Source organism: Entelurus aequoreus, linkage group LG05 (assembly GCF_033978785.1).
Source record: "Entelurus aequoreus isolate RoL-2023_Sb linkage group LG05, RoL_Eaeq_v1.1, whole genome shotgun sequence".
Lineage (NCBI taxonomy): Eukaryota > Metazoa > Chordata > Actinopteri > Syngnathiformes > Syngnathidae > Entelurus > Entelurus aequoreus.
Genome location: NC_084735.1, coordinates 73,635,048 through 73,656,259, shown reverse-complemented (window position 1 = coordinate 73,656,259; position 21,212 = coordinate 73,635,048). Strand labels below are relative to the sequence as shown.

The 21,212-nt window shown below is 37.6% G+C and overlaps 1 protein-coding gene and 1 long non-coding RNA gene across 7 annotated transcripts in view; one reads left to right on the top strand and one right to left on the bottom strand.

The window, feature by feature from the left end:
* The window catches only part of LOC133651020 (uncharacterized), a 67,855-nt gene that overhangs the window by 32,624 nt on the left and 14,019 nt on the right, over positions 1-21,212 (top strand). The window lies entirely within an intron of this gene.
* LOC133651019 (polypeptide N-acetylgalactosaminyltransferase 10-like) overlaps positions 2,139-21,212 on the bottom strand; it is a 264,230-nt gene continuing 245,156 nt past the window's right edge. For all 6 annotated transcript variants that reach the window (XM_062048880.1, XM_062048881.1, XM_062048884.1 and 3 more), the window contains 7 exons: positions 18,973-19,080; positions 14,681-14,902; positions 9,806-9,922; positions 6,528-6,677; positions 6,273-6,455; positions 6,075-6,189; positions 2,139-2,448 (listed from right to left, as the gene is read on the bottom strand). In XM_062048880.1, coding sequence (XP_061904864.1) covers positions 6,291-6,455; positions 6,528-6,677; positions 9,806-9,922; positions 14,681-14,902; positions 18,973-19,080 — 762 coding nt within the window. In that variant the 3' untranslated portion in view covers positions 2,139-2,448; positions 6,075-6,189; positions 6,273-6,290. The remainder of the gene's footprint in view (positions 2,449-6,074; positions 6,190-6,272; positions 6,456-6,527; positions 6,678-9,805; positions 9,923-14,680; positions 14,903-18,972; positions 19,081-21,212) is intronic.

Sequence of the window (21,212 nt, the reverse complement as noted above, 5' to 3'; positions counted from 1 at the left end):
CTGTAATTGTATTATATTCTCTCATAATTGTATGACCTTTTTTTTTATTATTTATTTCCATCAAGGCCCTTCCTAATACTTGTCATCTTCTAAGTCATAATTATACAAATCTATTCGGTAAATCACAGAAGCAAACAAACATATAAAAAAAATGAGTAATTTTCCGTTTTGAAGCTCCTTAATTAAAGATTGTTTCCTACATTTTTTTTCTTTTCTTTTTAGCGTATTGCCAATTTTCTTATCCTTAACCGACTAAAATTACTTTTATGACGGCATGCTGGCTTTTTGCTGCAAGCCAAAACGTTCTATGCTAGCAACAGTTGCTCGTGATATACTTGCCATAAACCATCTTCTAAGTTGTAACTGTACAAATCTATTTGGTAGATCACGTAAGCAAACAAAGACACGATAAAAAAAAACCCAACTAACTAGCAAAACTATATGTCAGGTGTGGAATTGTTGATGGGTTTTTTACCCGTAATCTTTCGTTTTTTATTTTCTTAATAAACATTTTTTTTCCGTCATATTTTTAGCATAGTCCTAATATTCTGTTGTAAAAACTATCCCACAATACGACATGTTAAAAATATTTAGTTTACCATATTTTTTGGAGTATAAGTCGCTCCGGAGTATAAGTCGCACCGGCCGAAAATGCATAATAAAGAAGGAAAAAATATATATATAAGTCGCACTGGAGTATAAGTCGCATTTTTTGGGGAAATCTATTTGATAAAACCCAACACCAAGAATAGACATTTGAAAGGCAATTTAAAATAAAGAATAGTGAATAAGTGTATGTTAGATGACGCATAAATAACCAACTGAGAACGTGCCTGGTATGTTAACGTAACATATTATGGTAAGAGTCATTCAAAAAACTATAACATATAGAACATGCTATACGTTTACCAAACAATCTGTCACTCCTAATCGCTAAATCCCATGAAATCTTATACGTCTAATCTCTTACGTGAATGAGCTAAATAATATGATTTGATATTTTACGGTAATGTGTTAATAATTTCACACTAAAGTCGCTCCTGAGTATAAGTCGCACCCCCGGCCAAACTATGAAAAAAACTGCGACTTATGGTCCGAAAAATACGGTAATCATTTTTGTTACACAGAGGCAAACACACTAACGGAAAAAAAACAGATTAGCCTTAACCAACTAAAATTACTTTGAAGACAGCATGCTAGCTTTTGCTGCTAGTCAAAATGTTCTATGCTAGCAACAGTTGTTTGTGATATACTCGCCATAAACCATCTTTTAAGTTGTAATTATACAAATCGGTTTGGTAAATCATGTAAGCAAACAAACGCACGATCCAAAAACACTAACTAGCAAATCTATGCTAGGTGTAGAATGGTCCATGTTTAGCGTGGCCCAAATATTCTGTCATAGAAACTATTCTACGATCTTGGATGTTAAAACTATTTTTTCCATCGTTTTTTTAAACAAAAATTAAGAAAAAAAACACTGAGGATGATTAGCCTTGATTGGCAAAGACAGCATGCAAGCTTATTGCTGCTAGCCAAAACTTTCTTTAAACAATTGTTTGCCATAAACCATTTTCTAAGTCGTAATCATACAAATTGATTTGGTATGTTTGGTAAATCGCATTGGCAAACAAACACATGATCCAGAAAACCAAACTAGTAACGGTATGCTAGGTGTAGAATGTTTTTTTTCTTCGTAATCTTCCTTTTTTAGTCTCGTAAATTAGCCATTTTTTCCTCTATTTTTTCTTTTCTTTTTAGCGGGGCCATAATACTGTCATAAAAGCTGTCCTACAATCCTAGACGTTAAAAAATGAAACACACGCAAACGAAAAAATCACTGATTTACGATTAGCCTCAAACGACTGAAAATACTATCAAGTCAGCGTGTTCGCATGTTTGCTGTTTGCCAGAACGTTTTACGCTAGCAACAGTCCATGAAAATACCAAGAAAGGATCAAATGTGTAACAAAAAATAATAAACTGTAACAAATCCTACCTTAAAAGGAGTACACTTTACTTCTCTGGTCCTTTGACCGTGACCAGTTTCCTTTGGGTGCTGTTGTTTTTTGAGAAATGTTAGGTCATCACTTTAAGTCACTTTAAAGGAAAACTATGTTAGTAAAAAGTACAAACACTCTATATAAGAATATCTTTATTGGGTATAAAAGGGAATACGTACAGTTTGTTTGGAAAAAAGTCTGCAGTATAGCACAAGCTTTGCTCCCTGCTTCCTGTTGAGGGCGTAGTCCAGAGTCCGAAGGCAACAACTGAGGTCCATCAAGGAAGTCTTGTATGTAGACCATCCGTTAGAATCCAAGAGTCCCCTTGTGTTGTCCGCAATTTAAAAAGAGAAAGCAGGTTTTTCGAAGTCGATAAAATGTTCCACGTTTTCGGGTCGGTTTCCACGAGAGATCTTTGGGTTCTGCCTCTGGCCTTCACTGACACCTGGGAACAGATGCTGATGTTAATTTCCTCTTGGACGTGTCAGTTCCACCCCCGGGATCCGTGGTGTAGTTCGGCCCCTTGCTAATTCTTTCTAAAACTTTATAAAAACTGTTTGGTGAACCATCAGGCACTTTGCAGATGGTCTTGAAGAATGAATGTAGGAACAGTTTCAAAAATCTTGAATTCATATCAGTAACACGTTTTGGAATACACGTAGATTTCCAATTTTTTTTTTTACTATTTTAGAAGACTATTGCTCAAACTCTCATTTTAGTGTACCAAAAACTCCTCCATTTTTTAATGCGTCACTAATCGTCACGTGAAGTCAAATCCAATCAAATAATAAAAATACAGTAGATTCCTTGCTATTTTCAGGGGTTACGTTCTGAGATCACCGAATGAACGCGAGTAACTGAGACGTCCATAAAAATGTCTCTTTTTGAAATTCTAATAAAAACTGAGTTATGATGCTACATAAAGGCGCCACCGTACGCTACACGTACTCGCTCCTCCCTCTCCGAACCCTCTTTCTACCTTGACATTCCCCACCCATTTTTGGATCAATATTTGCAATACCAGTGACTGTTATTGTCCTATTATTACTTTTGGAAACTAATTTAATGGCAGCAAGCAACACATTGCAAAAAAGTTGGCACAGGGGCATTTTTACCACTGTGTTACATGGCCTTTCCTTTTAACAACACTCCGTAAACATTTGGGAACTGAGGAGACCAATTTTTGAAGCTTTTTAGGTGGAATTTTTTCCCATTCTTGCTTGATGTACAGCTTAAAGTTGTTCAACAGTCTGAGGTCTCTGTTGTGGTATTTTAGGCTTCATAATGGGCCACACATTTTCAATGGGAGACAGGTCTGGACTACAGGCAGGCCAGTCTTTACCCACACTCTTTTACTAAGAAGCCACGTTGATGTAACACGTGGCTTGGCATTGTCTTGCTGAAATAAGCAGGGGCGTCCATGGTAACGTTGCTTGGATGGCAACATATGTTGCTCCAAAACCTGTATGTACCTTTCAGCATTAATGGTGCTTTCACAGATGTGTAAGTTACCCATACCATCACAGATGCTGGCTTTTCAACTTTGCGTCAAGAACAATCCAGATGGTCCACAGTTTCCAAAAACAATTTGAAATGTGGACTCGTCAGACCACAGAACACTTTTCCACTTTGCATCAGTCCATCTTAGATGAGCTCGGGCCCAGCCAAGCCGGCAGCGTTTCTGGGTGTTTTTGATAAATGGCTTTCGCTTTGCATAGTAGAGTTTCAACTTGCACTTACAGATGTAGCGACAAACTTTAGTAACTGACAGTGGTTTTCTGAAGTGTTCCTGATGTGGTGATATCCTTTACACACTGATGTCGCTTTTGATGCAGTACCGCATGAGGGATCGAAGGTCCGTATTATCATTGCTTAAGTGCAGTGATTTCCCCAGATTCTCTGAACCTTTTGATGATATTACGGACCGTAGATGGTGAAATCCCTAAATTCCTTGCAATAGCTTGTTGAGAAATGTTGTTCTTCAACAATTTGCTCACGCATTTGTTCACAACGTGGTAAACCTCGCCCCATCCTTGTTTGTGAATGACTGAGCATTTCATGGAAGCTGCTTTTATACCCAATCATGGCACCCACCTGTTCCCAATTAGCCTGTTCACCTGTGGGATGTTCCAAATAAGTGTTTGATGAGCATTCCTCAACTTTCTCAAACTTTTTTATCACTTGTGCCATCTTTTTTTAAAACATTTTGCAGGGATCAAATTCCAAATGAGCTAATATTTACAAATAATAACAAGGTTTTCCAGTTCAAACGTTAAGTACCTTGTCTTTGCAGTCTATTCAATTCAATATAAGTTGAAAAGGATTTGCAAATCATTGTATTCTGTTTTTATTTACGATTTACGCAATGTGCCAACTTCACTGGTTTTGGGGTTTGTAGATTGGGCGACAAAGCTTTCCCTGCCTCTCTCTTCAAACGCCTTTGCTGGCTCAGGACGAAGGAAGCTAACAAGCTAATCCATGAACATTTGACGCTTTACAATCGCATATTTACAAATGTCGGGGTTATGATTGTTTCAGACATGTCTAACAAGTAACATTAGGAACATCATGTAATTATTACATTTGCACATTTCGACATATGTGAAAAGGAAAAAGCTACCGTATTTTTCGGACTATAAGTCGCAGTTTTTTTCATAGTTTGTGCGACTTATACTCAGGAGCGACTTATGTGGGAAATTATTAACACATTACCGTAAAATATCAAATCATATTATTTAGCTCATTCACGTAAGAGACTAGACGTATAAGATTTCATGGGATTTAGCGATTAGGAGTGACAGATTGTTTGGTAAACGTATAGCATGTTCTATATGTTATAGTTATTTGAATGACTCTTACCATAATATGTTACATTAACATACCAGGCATGTTCTCAGTTGGTTATTTATGCGTCATATAACGTACACTTATTCAGCCTGTTGTTCACTATTCTTTATTTATTTTAAATTGCCTTTCAAATGTCTATTCTTGGTGTTGGGTTTTATCAAATAAATTTCCCCCCAAAATGCGACTTATACTCCAGTGCGACTTATATACACTACCGTTCAAAAGTTTGGGGTCACCCAAACAATTTTGTGGAATAGCCTTCATTTCTAAGATCAAGAATAGACTGTCGAGTTTCAGATGAAAGTTCTCTTTTTCTGGCCATTTTGAGCGTTTAATTGACCCCACAAATGTGATGCTCCAGAAACTCAATCTGCTCAAAGGAAGGTCAGTTTTGTAGCTTCTGTAACGAGCTAAGCTGTTTTCAGATGTGTGAACATGATTGCACAAGGGTTTTCTAATCATCAATTAGCCTTCTGAGCCAATGAGCAAACACATTGTACCATTAGAACACTGGAGTGATAGTTGCTGGAAATGGGCCTCTATACACCTATGTAGATATTGCACCAAAAACCAGACATTTGCAGCTAGAATAGTCATTTACCACATTAGCAATGTATAGAGTGTATTTCTTTAAAGTTAAGACTAGTTTAAAGTTATCTTCATTGAAAAGTACAGTGCTTTTCCTTCAAAAATAAGGACATTTCAATGTGACCCCAAACTTTTGAACGGTAGTGCATGTTTTTTTCCTTCTTTATTATGCATTTTCGGCCGGTGCGACTTACACTCCGGAGCGACTTATACTCCGAAAAATACGGTAAGTAAGTGAATCAGAAGTGTTTTGTGCGCAAAATAACAGCTTATTTTCTGAATATTTGATGATTTACTATATGATATTATATACTTTTCGAAATGATAATAAATACAAATATCTACAATTTTGAAAATATTTTGAACAAAAATCGGAGAATGTGCAAATTTTGCGAATGCTGAATCGGGAATATGCGGGGATCTGCAATCGTTGTAAAGCTAACGTATTATTCATCCAGCATGTTCTTGGGGTGATACAATACCGTTATGATTACTTTATGTACAGTTTATGACACATTTTAGTCCTTTTGTGTCTTGGGGAGGAAGCACCTTTCTACTTTCGATGCTGAGCTAGCATGGGTTAGCAAATGCAAACCTCCACTACAAGAACACACAAGAACTTCAATAAGCACGCACCTGCTTCTCGGTCACAAACTCCACTGGGGTGATTGGATGCTGGATGTCGGCCGCCCACTCGCCACGCCTCCACGACTGTTTACCAAACAGCTCGTTATTCGGCCTCTGTGTTTATCTGGATAAACATGAGGCCAGATCAGCAGGCGGCTCACTTAGTGTTTTAGGAGGGCGGGGTGTAACACCGCGTGGTCTACTCACCGTGCAGTGGCGGCGGTGTCAGTCGGTGCCCATGTTGAACTGCTCCAGCACGGTGGCGTTGGTTCTCTCAAAGAGCCACTGTTGGCTTAGCGAAAAGGGGTCGCACGTGTTCATGAAGACGCGGCGTTCGCTCGGGCTGCTGTCGATGCAGCTGTTGCTCACTGGGTGGTACAGACTCTTGTCCTTTTATAAAAAGAAGCAAAAAGGTTGGAATCTCCCTCCGTCAGGGCCTTAGGGAAGTTTTTGCAGATTTACCTTCCGGTAGCGCCACAGCTGGTTGCCCTTCATGCCGTGACAGTCGTACAAAGTGACGAGGCTGTTGTGCGAGACGGCGTCGAAGCAGACCTTCCTGGTGTGCATGGGGTCGCCCACGCGGATGTCCTCCCTCCAGCCGAACGTTAACACCTGAACAGCAACGCAAACATTCTTGAGGATGAATCAGAACTTGCCGAAGGCAGTTTGAGGGTGGATAGAAACATGGACGCTCGCTCTATTTCTGCATGTTGGGTAACCGCCTACCTCAAGTCTTTAGACCAGGGGTGTCCACAGTGTGGCCCAGGGGTCATTTGCGGCAAGTTTTTTAATGACCCGCGGTACATTCTAAAAATACTATTACATAAATAAATTCAAAAAACACATACGTAAATAAAAAAAATAAAAACACATACAAAAAAACAAAACCAAAAAAAAAAAAACATACAAAAGTAGGCAGCACGGTGGAACAGGGGTTAGTGCATGTGCCTCACAATACGAAGGGCCTGAGTAGTCCTGAGTTCAATCCCGGGCTCGGGATCTTTCTGTGTGGAGTTTGCATGTTCTCCCCGGCTTCCTCCCACCTCCAAAGACATGCACCTGGGGATAGGTTGATTGGCAACACTAAATTGGCCCTAGTGTGTGAATGTGAGTGTGAATGTTGTCTGTCTATCTGTGTTGGCCCTGCGATGAGGTGGCGACTTGTCCAGGGTGTACCCCGTCTTCCGCCCGAATGCAGCTGAGATAAGCTCCAGCACACCCCGCGACCCCCCCCCCCCCCCCCCCCCCCCAAAAAAAAGGGACGAGCGGTAGAAAATGGATGGATGGCATACAAAAGTAGAATAAAAGAGCAAACAGGTGAAATGTAACAATAAAATGTTGCAATGTTGACTATAATAACACAAAGCTAATAATAAAAGGTTTTTTCTTTAAAACTGTCATTGCTCAAAAAATAATAATGAATCAAAATCAATGTTGTGACTTATTGGCCTATTCAAAGTTCCAATTACTTCAAATCAAACCTTATTTTGGTTTAGTTTCCTGCTTGTCTCCCTGAGCGCTGTTTCCCCTCACCTGCGGCTGAATGGCAGCCTGGCCACACCTGGTGTCAATCAGCCGGCTGCTATTTATACCTGCCTCGCCCTCCAGTCAGTGCTGGAGTATTGTGAGCTGTTCCCTGGTTCCTGTTTGCTGGTTCCTGTTAGCTGTTTCCAGTTGGCCTGTTTCCTGGTTCCTGATTCCTGCATTTTATTTTTGACATTAAAAGTCATGTTTTCCTGCATCAAGTCTGCCATCTCTGCATCTTGGGGTTCGTCACCAACACTGCCTGACACAAATACTCTACTTAGAAAAAAAATGTCGGCAAAATATTTCAGATATTGTGTGTTTGCCATATAAAAAAAACATAAATTTTCTTTTACAAAAAGGGCATAAAACAAAGAACACATGAAACTTGTAGACTTAGACTTAGAGACTTGAGCGTTGAAAGAAAAAACAAGTATGATTTTTTTTAACATCGTTATGAGTGGGGCCTTTTTAGACCCCCAATAATTTTAGTAGGACTTTTTTTTTTTTTACAAACTGGCATTGCTCGAAAAATAATAACGAATTAAAATCAATGTTGTTATGAATTATTGACCTATTTAAGGCTCCAATTACTTCACATAACATTTTTCACTTTGACATTATTTTTTTGGGGGGGGAGGGGGGGGGGGGAGAGACTATTGGATAATTTGTGTTTTTGCCAAAAAAAACACTGCTTTGACAAAAAGATCATAAAACTTAAAAAAAAGTAAACAACCTTTGTATCGGCAGACATGCTTGAAGTTGATCTAGAGCACAGGTGTAAAACTCAAGGCTCTGGGGCCAAATCTTGTACATTAAAAATCATGTACGGCATGCAATTGCATATCTTTTAAAATTCAATATTATCAAAATCTAAATATTACATCATCATGTATTCCCCCCAAAAATGTTTGGGTTAAAATAAAGATAAATACTGTACTAAATATCTGCTTGACTTATGATTTCAAAACAAATCATCAACCAAATTGTGGACAGTTACAGTTAAATTCCGGCGACTAAGTTTTTTACCGTAAAATAAACTTTGGTACTGTTTTTTTCCATATACAGTGAGACGCTAAAACATTAAAAAACAAACAAAAAAAACCATTAAACAACAAGAATTGATGGTAAAAAACAAAACAAAACTGGCAGCTTTGTTGCTTGAATTTTACTGCTAAAAACAGTGGTATTGTTTCTCCTTTTCATTCCATTTATTCTATTTTTTTATATGCTGTAAAGAACCCCCACTGCTTTTACTGTAAAATTCTGGTGACTGAGCTGCCAGTTTTTTAAAGTACAATGTTTATATATTTTTTGCAGCTTATGTAAAAACATATATTGTTAATGTATTTTATATATATATATATATATATATATATATATATATATATATATATATATATATATATATATATATATATATATATATATATATATATATATATATATATATATATATATATATATATGTCTTAATTAGATTATCCAAAAAATAGTGCTCGATACCGTGGTAGAGCGTAATATGTATGTGTGGGAAAAAAATCACAAGACTATTTCATCTCTACAGGCCTGTTTCATGAGGGTTTTCCTCAATCCTCAGGAGATTTTTTTTTTTTTTTTTTTTTCTCCTGAGGATTGAGGAAAACCCTCATGAAACAGGCCTGTAGAGATGAAATAGTCTTGTGATTTTTTTCCCACACATACATATATATATATATATATATATATATATATATATATATATATATATTATATATATATATATATATATATATATATATATATATATATATATATATATATATATATATATATATATACATATATATATATATATATATATTTATACATATATACACAGACATGTATATTCATATATTACTCATTGTTAAAAGTGGTCCTCTGAGGGCAACCATAACTGCGATGTGGCCCTCAATGAAAATTAGTTTGACACCCCTGATCTAGAGATTCAACCTTTGAATAAAAAAAAATTAAAAAAATAATACATACTTTTTTAAAATGTTTTTATAACAGAGATCCTTGCGGGTCCCTGGAACCAAACTTGAGGGGAGCCCGAAAGGTTAAAAAAAATCGATATATTGTATTGGTTTAAAAAAAAGAAACATATCAAAATGGCCCCCACAAGCTTAGATTTTTCAATGTGCGGCCCTCACTGGAAAAACTTTGGACACCCCTGCTTAAGAGTAAGTCCTCACCTGTCCGTGACTCCAGGCCACCTCCCCGCGACTTTTTGCGCAGTTCTCAGGCGGACGGGGCTGCCTGACACAAAGTGTTTTCACCTCCATGCACATACCGCTGCCTGTGTTCCGGATCTGGGGAAAACAAAAACAGATTCAGGAATTTTGTTTCATAAGATCATTTTAAGGGAATTTCTGATCAGGGTTTATTGCTGACCATTCGATACCGATCACTCATGAGTGAGGTCGTCCGATACCGATCACATGTATCTGTCAATTTTAATATTAAAAAAAACCACAGGACGGCAGTGTGACAATATCAATACAATATTTAAACTACTTCTTATTCTCTTTTGTTACTTACAATTGTGGATAAAAACAAATAATAGTGCACAATAACTAAAAAAAAAATCAAAAACTACTATTAGTTATCGAAATCTTTTTGGTTTTGCTCTTAAGGGAATTATTCCCTGCTTTTGTAACCACTGACGAAAACAACAACAAAAACATTTCGAGAAAATAAAAATATTGTCCTAATCACTCTCGTATTGATCATAAACTGATACTACCCTTTGTGTCGACACCACCAACTTAAAAGTTTACTACGCTCTTATTTATTGATGTTGTTTCAATCTAGCTTAGCGGTTAGCTTAGCTATTAGCATGTTTGTTCCTGGCTTGTTTGATTGATTGAAACTTTTATTAGTAGATTGTACAGTACAGTACATATTCCGTACAATTGACCACTACCGAATAAGTTTTTCAACTTGTTTAAGTCGGGGTCCACGTTAATCAATTCATGGTAACATCATAATACTTAAAACACTAAGAAATGCAGTTTATTTGCTATGATGTAGGTAGGTGATTATTACTACCTTCGGGGAGCAGCACACATAATTATCTGCCAGCCGCCTCCCAGCCAGGGGACTAAAAGTAAATATGGTGTCAGCCAGAGGGAATTGCCGTTTTTGATCGGCATTAAAAGGCATTCATCGTCAACGTACTTTTTCACGAAAATCGTCCGATACTGATCGGTGGCTAATCATCTCTAGAGTTGATGATTATTTACTTCAGTGGTGTCAAACTCATTTTAGATCGGGGCCACATGGAGAAAAATCTACTCCCAAGTGGGCCGGACTGGTAAAATCACGGCACGATAACTTAAAAATAAAGACAACTTCAGATTGTTTTCTTTGTTTAAAAATAGAACAAGCACATTCTGAAAATGTACAAACCATAATGTTGTTGTTTTTTTACACTTACATGTTGCGGTTTATAGTATTCTACCTTAATTTGTCGTTATTTATACTTTCTGAATAAATTATGTGATAATGTTCATCAGTCAACTTATTGGTGTTAATTTTCAATCTATCAAGATAAAAAATAATATAAAAATCAAGTTACAGGATGTTATTTATGTGGTTTGATCATTTTCCTCAACTAATGTACTAACATCATGTGGTTTATTTTTTTTACATATGTGCATAATCTATGTAGATACAAATAATTGCTATTGCGACATCTAGTGGACACATTTAGAACAGCTGTTTCTTTCATTCAAAATTTTCGGCTCATTTTTATACTTGGAAAACTCATCCCGCGGGCCGGATAAAACCTGTTAGCGGGCCTGAACCGGCCTTACGTTTGACACTCCTGATTTACTTAGTAGAGCGGATTCACACCGTTTATGAACATACACAGTTAGCTTGGCTGGGGGACAAAAAACAAATAAAGTGTCAGCCAGAGGGAATACATATTTGTGATCGTCACTGAAAGGCATCATTCGGCATTGGCAGATCGCAAACTCAATCTGGGGGAAACCTGTATGTTAACCTGTAAATTTCTCCGCTCTTTTGTCCACCATTTTACTCCCCTCTCTGCTTCTTCTTCGTTGTCATTTTTGGCGGACGGCACAATGCGCAAAATGCAAAAGTAGCTCTGACGGCCTTGAATAGGCTCAGCAGCACCACCTTTGGGGGCGGCGTGGCTCGGGTGGTATAGCCCTGCCAGCAACTTGAGGGTTCCTGGTTTGATCTCCTAGTCAAGTCCGTCGTGTCCTTGAGCAAGACACTTCACCCTTGCTGGTTAGCGCCTTGCATGCCAGCTCCCGCCATCAGTGTGTGAATGTGTGTGTGAATGGGTGAATGTGGAAATAGTGTCAAAGCGCTTTGAGTACCTTGAAGGTAGAAAAGCGCTATACAAGTATAACACATTTACCCGTCGTCGTAGAGTGCGAATTACGGGTGCTCTGGGTGCAAGTGTGTGGATCGCGCAGGGTGGAATATTACTGCCAAAAGTTTTAACTATGAAGAAAATAGTTTTTTTATTTGCAAATCATTTTCTTAATTGAAAATACAATTTTTACTTGCAGAAAATTTTTTTTTTTTTTACTTGCGAATCGTTTTTTTAATTGAAGAAAATGTTTTTTACACTTGCGAATATTTTTATTTTATTTTTTTCCTTGCAGAAACAAGTTTTTTTATTTACTTACGAATCAATTTTTCAATTGAAGAAAATTACTTTTTTTTTTTTAATAATGTCCTGCCCAGCTTTTCGGGCAAATCATATAGCAGATGTAGATGCCCATATCGGCTGTTCAGATTTACTTTACAAAAGAGAAGTGTAGGATACTTCTCTTGTTGCCTTACTTGTATTTTGACTTTATTAAATGTATTCATATTATCATTTGGTGCAGCCGGGCCGGAGCAGGAGGGGATAGAAAGAGAGAAAAAGGAAGACAGAGGGGGGAATTGTGGGGACAAGAGGGGGATTAGACAGAGAGACAAAAACAACAACAGCAAACACAACAACAACAACAACAGACCAACATCAGCAAATACGACATGTACAAATATGATGGTAAAAGTAATAGCAAATAAGCAGTTAGCGAAAATAAAAAAATAATACAGAAATGACAATGAGCATTATTACACTAAAAATGGAGCAATATGAATACCAATAGAAATAGTGCTATTGATAATAAACAATACCAATACTTTACCTTTATTATCAACAATACAATTGTTCAAATGCAACAATACATATACGTAATGATAACTTGAGATACGAAAGAATGCAGAAAAATGGAGGGGAAGAAAGAGAAGCAACCTATATTAACCTTGTAGATTGTTATAGTAACAATAGGTTAAGCTTTGTTACTTCTTTTTTTTTAACTCACGAATCCTTTTTTTTACTTGCAGACATTTTTTTTAACTTGGGAACTGTTTTTTTATTGAAGACATTTTTTTTTATTAAAGGAAACTATTTATACTGGCGAGTCGTTTTTTAATTTGGAAAAACAACTCATTTTAAACTTGCAAATCGTTTGATTTGAAAAAAAAAGTTTTTATACAAATCATTCTTTTACTTGCAGAAAATGTTTTTTTTACTTGGGAACTGTTTTTTATATTGAAGAATAAAAAAAAATGTTTTTTCACTTGCGAATCTTTTTTTAATTAATGAAAAGTTTGTATTAGGTCTGTGAATCTTTGGGTGTCCCACGATTCGATTCAATATCGATTCTTGGGGTCACGATTCGATTATAAATCGATTTTTTTTTTCAATTCAACACGATTCTCGATTCAAAAACAATTTTTTCCCGATTCAAAAGGATTCTCATTCATTCAATACATAGGATTTCAGCAGGATCTACCCCAGTCTGCTGACATGCAAGCAGAGTAGTAGATTTTTGTAAAAAAACTTTTATAATTGTTAAAGACAATGTTTTATCAACTGATTGCAATAATGTAAATTTGTTTTAACTATTAAATGAACCTATTAAATGGACTTATTTTATCTTTGTAAAAATATTGGACACAGTGTGTTGTCAAGCTTATGAGATGCGATGCAAGTGTAAGCCACTGTGACACTATTGTTCTTTTTTTTATAAATGTCTAATGATAATGTCAATGAGGGATTTTTAATCACTGCTATGTTGAAATTGTAACTAATATTGATACTGTTGTTGATAATATTCATTTTTGTTTCCCTACTTTTGGTTTGTTCTGTGTCGTGTTTGTGTCTCCTCTCAATTGCTCTGTTTATTGCAGTTCTGAGTGTTGCTGGGTCGGGTTTGGTTTTGGAATTGGATTGCATTGTTATGATATTGCTGTGTATTGTTTTGTTGGATTGATTAATTAAAATTTTTTTTTTTAATTTACAAAAAAAAAAAATAATAATAAAAAAAAATGTAAAAATGAGAATCAATTTTGAATCGCACAACGTGATAATCGCGATTCGAATTCGAATCGATTTTTTCCCACACCCCTAGTTTTTATACTAGCGAATCATTTTTTTAAATTTGAAAAAAAAAAAAGTTGTTATACTTGCGAATCCTTTTTTTAAGTGAAGTTAAAGTTAAAGTACCAATGATTGTCACACACACACTAGGTGTGGTGAAATTTGTCCTCTGCATTTGACCCATCCCCTTGTTCACCCACTGGGAGGTGAGGGGAGCAGTGGGCAGCAGCGGTGCCGCGCCCGGGAATCATTTTTGGTGATTCAACCCCCAATTCCAACCCTTGATGCTGAGTGCTAAGCAGGGAGGTAACGGGTCCCATTTTTATAGTCTTTGGTATGACTCAAAAGAGATTTTTTTTTTTGTACTTGCTAATATAATTTTTAATGAAAGAAAACTGTTTTGTTTTTTTTACTTGCGAATCGTTTGTTTAATTGAAGAAAACAGATTTGTTTCTTTTTTACTTAGGAATCTTTTTTTTAATTGAAGAAAATAGTTTACTTGGGAATCGTTGGGACTGAGTAAAAACCTTTTGTGGGTTTGTGGAGTTTTGGCAGTAATTTCACTCCCAACTTTTCGCCAAGGTGTTAATGCACCGCCTGTAGAGTTAATAAAGGTTTTATAACCGACCCGGAAGTGCTGTAGGGGAGCGCTTACCTCTCCCCAGGCGGCGGCCGGAGGCTCCACCGGCGGATAGTGTTTGGGCAGATCCCAGGCCACCTCGGCCATGAACCACTTGAAGCTCTTGCAATTGAGGCGGCTCCTCAGCTCCTTCTGCGGCATCATGTCACCCGCCGACAGGTGGCGGTACTCGGGCCGGCGCTGGTACACGTACTCGGCGTACTCGTCCATCCACACCTCGGCCACGCGCTTCAGGTTCTGGAAGCAGAGGATGCGAACCATTTTTAGGGGTTTTAGATGGCATGTGCAAAGTGTTTTTATTAGAAGATACGACAAGGACGCGAATGAGCGAACTTAGCACGAGGACAAAAGCAACAAAGTGATCATTTATAATCTTCTGCCATTTAAAAACCTTGTTCATCTCTTCTATACTGTAAGGTTTTTTTTTTCTTGCCTCTATGTGTTTATTAACATTCATTACATTGCAGCACTTTTCTCCCAGAGCAACATCCTCCTGTTTGTGTTTTTGTCTATTTATAAGAAAACCCATGAACCAACAAGACAAAGGTAAAAAGAGACCTTGGAGAGAGAAGTAATTGTTGAAGGATATACTTCTAAGGGGCAGTTAACATTGTGGCTGTGAAAGAAGCTCTTTTTATTCCAATGCTATAAAAAAAAGCAGACAAAGACATCCATTCACAGCTGACGAGTGGAACATATTACAACTAATCAGACCTCATGGTCGTTTTGCCCCTCAATTATTGCATTTTTGTAATTCTAGGAGGCAGATGCTTTACTGCATTAAAACAGGAGTTTTAATGTGAAGAACACATTGTTTCACAGCGTTTCATTCATCTATTTTTGGAGGCCTGCCACTAATAAATCTGGACCACCTCTGATAGATTTGGCGCTGCCTGTTAAAAATTCTCCATTTGTATGCACGTTTATGCCGAGACTCTTATTTTGAAACTTTTAACTCGAAATGTGTCACTTAGACCAGTGTTTTTCAACCACTGTGCCGCGGCACACTAGTGTGCCGTGGGATACAGTCTGGTGTGCCGTGGGAGATGATCTAAATTCACCCATTTGGGTTAAAAATATTTTTTGCAAACCAGTAATTATAGTCTGAAAATGATGTGTTGTTGTTGAGTGTCGGTGCTGTCTAGAGCTCAGCAGAGTAACCGTGTAATACTCTTCCATATCAGTAGGTGGCAGCCGGTAGCTAATTGCTTTGTAGATGTTGGGAACAGCAGGAGACAGTGTGCAGGTAAAAGGTATCTAATGCTGAAACCAAAAATAAACAAAAGGTGAGTGCCGCTAAGAAAAGGCATTGAAGCTTAGGGAAGGCTATGCATAACAAAGCTAAAACTGAACTGGCTACAAAGTAAAGAAAAACAGAATGCTGGACGACAGCAAAGACTTACTGTGGAGCAAAGACGGCGTCCACAAAGTACAACTGAACATGACGTGACAAGCGACAATGTCCCCACAAAGAAGGATAAAAACAATTGAAATATTCTTGATTGCTAAAACAAAGTAGATGCGGGAAATATCACTCAAAGGAAGACATGAAACTGCTACAGGAAAATACCAAAAAAAGAGAAAAAGCCACCAAAATAGGAGCGCAAGACAAGAAGTAAAACACTACACACAGGAAAACAGCAAAAAAGTCCAAATAAGTCAGGGTGTGATGTGACAGTTGGTGACAATACACCTACTTTGAGACAAGAGCTATAGTCATGCATGCTTGGTTATGGTTTAAAGTCATACCCAACAATTGCGACGACGACTTTTAACTGTCAACTGAGTTTAGTTTTTTAACGATTTCTGTTGGTGGTGTGCCTCTGCATTTTTTCAGCGCAAAAAAAGTGCCTTGGCTCAAAAAAGGTTGAAAAACACTGACTTAGACTTTCGGTTTTGTCTGAGTTTTCACTTCGTTTGGTTGTTTTTTGTTTTGTTTTTGTTTGATTTTTTTCCAAGATGGCGTCCCTGTAGTGGCTGCTGGTGGCAGGAGTGGGCGGCCGAGGGTGGAGTCGGCTCTCTTGGTTGCTTTGTTGGGTTCGCTCCTGTCTCTGGCCATGCTCCCCCCACCCCAGCAGACGATGGTGTGGAACACCGCAGAGGCGGTTGAAATTATGTTTTTGTTTGGTTGCTTATCTATGCATGGTGCAATCGTGTGTGCGCAATGTATATTATTGATTAATTATTCTTTTTTTTTTTTTTACTTTTGTAGCTGTATGTAGAAATGGCACTGCTGGAGTGGCAGCTGGTTGCATCAGCTCTGCTCTTTTAATGTCTTTAATGTCCTTTGTGTTCTTTGATGTTTCCCTCTTACACACATGTTTATGTGTGCTATGGCTATGAGTTTTTTTTCCCCTTGGCCTCAGTCTGGACCCCCTCCTAGACTGAATATTTTTTTTGTTTTGTTTTTACTCCCCCCTGGAGCTTTTTTTGTAAGGGGCGTCAGAAGTTGGCAGACCCGTCAGCGATCCTGTTCTGTCTCCCTGTAATGTTTGTCTGCTCTTGAATGGGATTGTGCTGAAAATCTTAATTTCCCCTCGGGGATTAATAAAGTACTTCTGATTCTGATTGCAGAAGCCACTGCCGATGTGGGTTGTCTTAAAGTATCTTTTTGAAGAATTAAGGGCTACTCTCAAGGGTGCGTAATGTTTTATTGATGTTTTGATATAATTTATGTGGTAAATAGCTTCTGACGAATTAGCTGTTATGGCTAACGTACACACGCTACTTTAAGACTACAGTTTAAAGGGGCTGTTTGCAACTGGCTCCAAGTTACATTTTTTAAACCAAAAAACATAAAAAACACCAGCGGCTATTTTATGTTACCATTAGTCAGTGCCTCCAGGCTTTTTTTGCGATTGTTGCGGACTGAAATGGCTGAATTTGCGGAAGCTTTTTCATAAAGTTGCAGTGTTTTGAGACTTTTTTTTAATTTTTTTACATTAAATAATCAGTGTGTGAATGTGGAAATAGTGTCAAAGTGCTTTGAGTTCCTTAAAAAAGGTAGAAAAGTGCTATACAAGTACAACCCATTTACCATTTACCATAATCTTGTGCTTTTATTCACAAGATTATGCTTTAGGTCAGGGGTTCTTAACCTTTTTCACCTCAGGGCCCAACTTGTCCACTACAGAGGGGCTCGAGGCCCACTCAAATATTAACACTGAATTAGTAATCTTACTCTTGATTTTAATCATATTCAATACATATATCTAACCTACTTACACTTTAACACGATAAACCTTGCCAAGTGATATGAAAGCATGTGTTAATCACAAAGATTATTATCAAGGTTTAGGTCAGGCTGATTACAAAAAAAAATACTTATTGTATACACTGCAAAATAAGGGACTCATTAAAACTGATGACAAATAAATCTACATACAATTACACAGTGCTAAAATAAATACATTCTAACTAAGTAATTAATTATATATATATATATATATATATATATATATATATATATATATATATATATATATATATATATATATATATATATATATATATATATATATATATATATATATATATATATATATATGTCTTAATTAGATTATCCAAAAAATAGTGCTCGATACCGTGGCAGAGCGTAATATGTATGTGTGGGAAAAAAATCACAAGACTATTTCATTGAGGAAAACCCCTCATGAAACAGGCCTGTAGAGATGAAATAGTCTTGTGATTTTTTTCCCACACACACATATATATATATATATATATATATATATATATATATATATATATATATATATATATATATATATATATATATATATATATATATATATATATATATATATATACACATCACAATTAGAAGTTACACTTGGTCAAACAATTCCGCACGGGCCAGTTGAAATGTTAGCTTTGACGGGCTTTCATTTTCCATGTCTGTACATGCCCACCCACAGGACAGATCTTTGCATACGAAAATCTTAAAAAAACCAATGCAATGGCCTCCGTGCCAAGTTCAAACAGGTGAGCGGGACCATACATGGCTCCAAACATTGCCCTTGCGCCGTGGCATTGGTCTCTTGTGCTTATACTGAAGGTTTGAACCAGGAAGCGGGCAGGTCACAATGATCGCATCAACCTAAATGTGCCATACAACAGTTTTAATTAAGACTTATTATGTGGAAGTATCCATAAAAATGACATCACTCTCGGCCAATTATGCAAATTTGACAAAGGCGTCGTTTAGCCCACCACTTTAACCCACTATAGATACATTGCAGCCTTTAGATGACTTTGCTCCTAAGGAGGCAGTAGTGTAGTGAACTGTGCGCCAAATGACAGATTACCTTTGCCAAACTGATCCCCCCGGGGACCTTGTAAGGGACATACTTCCTGTAGATGTGTCCCACCCTGGAGCACGGGATGTCCTCCATCCGACCGCCGCACATCCACAACTACAGCGAGGGAAAGAGACAGACACGTGAGCATCGAGCCTTGTGAGAGGAGAGGTTGACTTGCTTTGCTTTCTCATACATCACTACGGTTATGTACTGTTGTCTTTTTGGTCAATGATTATACCAAAATAAATATGTGTAAAGATGGTACCAGAGCCTTGGTAGATTTGTGAAAGGCCATGGTTCTCAAACTTTTTCACCTAGTACCATCTCAGAAAAAACTCTCCAAGCACCACCATACTGACCAACATTAAAGGCCTACTGAAACCCACTACTACCGACCACGCAGTCTGATAGTTTATATATCAATGATGAAATCTTAACATTGCAACACATGCCAATACGGCCGGGTTAACTTATAATGTGCAATTTTAAATTTCCCGCTAACCTTCCGGTTGAAAACGCCTTTGGATGATGACGTATGCGCGTGACGTAGCCAGTGAAACAGAAGTATCGGTACCCCATTGAATCCAATACAAAATAGCTCTGTTTTCATCTCATAATTCCACAGTATTCTGGACATCTGTGTTGGTGAATCTTTTGCAATTTGTTTAATGCACAATGGAGACTGCAAAGAAGAAAGTTGTAGGTAGGATCGGTGTATTAGCGGCGCACTACAGCAACACAACCAGGAAGACAGAGATGGATAGCAGACGCGTTAGCCGCCGAACTCACCTTAACTTCCTCCGTCTCGCCGACCGCATCTGTGATCGGGTGAAGTCCTTCGTCGCACCGTCGATCGCTGGAACGCAGGTGAGCACGGGTGTTGATGAGCAGATGAGGGCTGGCTGGCGTAGGTGGATAGCTAATGTTTTTAGCATAGCTCTGTGAGGTACGGTTGCTAAGTTAGCTTCAATGGCATCGTTAGCAACAGCATTGTTAATCTTCGCCAGGCTGGAAAGCATTAACCGTGTATTTACATGTCCCTGGTTTAATAGTATTGTTGATCTTCTGTCTATCCTTCCAGTCAGGGATTTATTTATTTTGTTTCTATATGCAGTTCAGCACGATGCTATCACGTTAGCTCCGTAGCTAAAGTGTTTCGTCGATGTATTGTCGTGGAGATAAAAGTCACTGTGAATGTCCATTTTGCGTTCTCGACTCTCATTTTCAAGAGGATATAGTATCCGAGGTGGTTTAAAATACAAATCCGTGATCCACAATAGAAAAAGGTGAGAGTGTGGAATCCAATGAGCCAGCTTGTACCTAAGTTACGGTCAGAGCGAAAAAAGATATGTCTTGCACTACATTCTAGTCATTCACTCTAACGTTCCTCATCCACAAATCTTTCATCCTCGCTCAAATTAATGGGGTAATCTTAGCTTTCTCAGTCCGAATCGCTCTAGCTGCATTGTAAACAATAGGAAAATGTGAGGAGCTGTTCAATTGACTACGTCACGCCACTTCCGGTAGGGACAAGGCTTTTTTTTTATCAGATACCAAAAGTTGCGATCTTTATCGTCGTTGTTCTCTACTAAATCCTTTCAGCAAAAATATGGCAATATCGCGAAATGATCAAGTATGAGACATAGAATGGATCTGCTATCCCCGTTTAAATAAAAAAAATTCATTTCAGTAGGCCTTTAAAATACAGGAGCGTAGTAGGCATAAATATTCATTTATACTTGTTTTATTCAACAAGTATATTTCATATGTTTTGGACACTGTAACATTGCATACAGTTTGAACAGTAACACTGTCTTTGAATATTTAATTAAATAATGATTTGGCGTACCACTAGATGGAGCCCGTACCACAGTTTGAGAATTATTGGATAGTATGTTAACACCGTATGCCTTCCATTTGTTGTGGCATTTTCCGCTGTGTGACGCTGTCACTTAAGGATGATCTCTTAATCTGACACACTAAATATGATCAAGATCTGACCTTGAAGGGCGGAGGTATTAATTATAGAAGAGTGTTTTGATTTTTCAGACCAAATTAGCACCTGAATCATACCACTGAATCATGAATGGGTACTCTAAAACCTCAGAATGTTTGGACACTTTGCCCCCAGTCGCCAAAAACTTGAAGACGTGTGTCGTTTATCTACTCATTCATTTCTATGCCTGAAAATGTTCCCAGCCGGCAGCCACACTGTATGAATATTATTGTCTCTCCTGACTGATGAA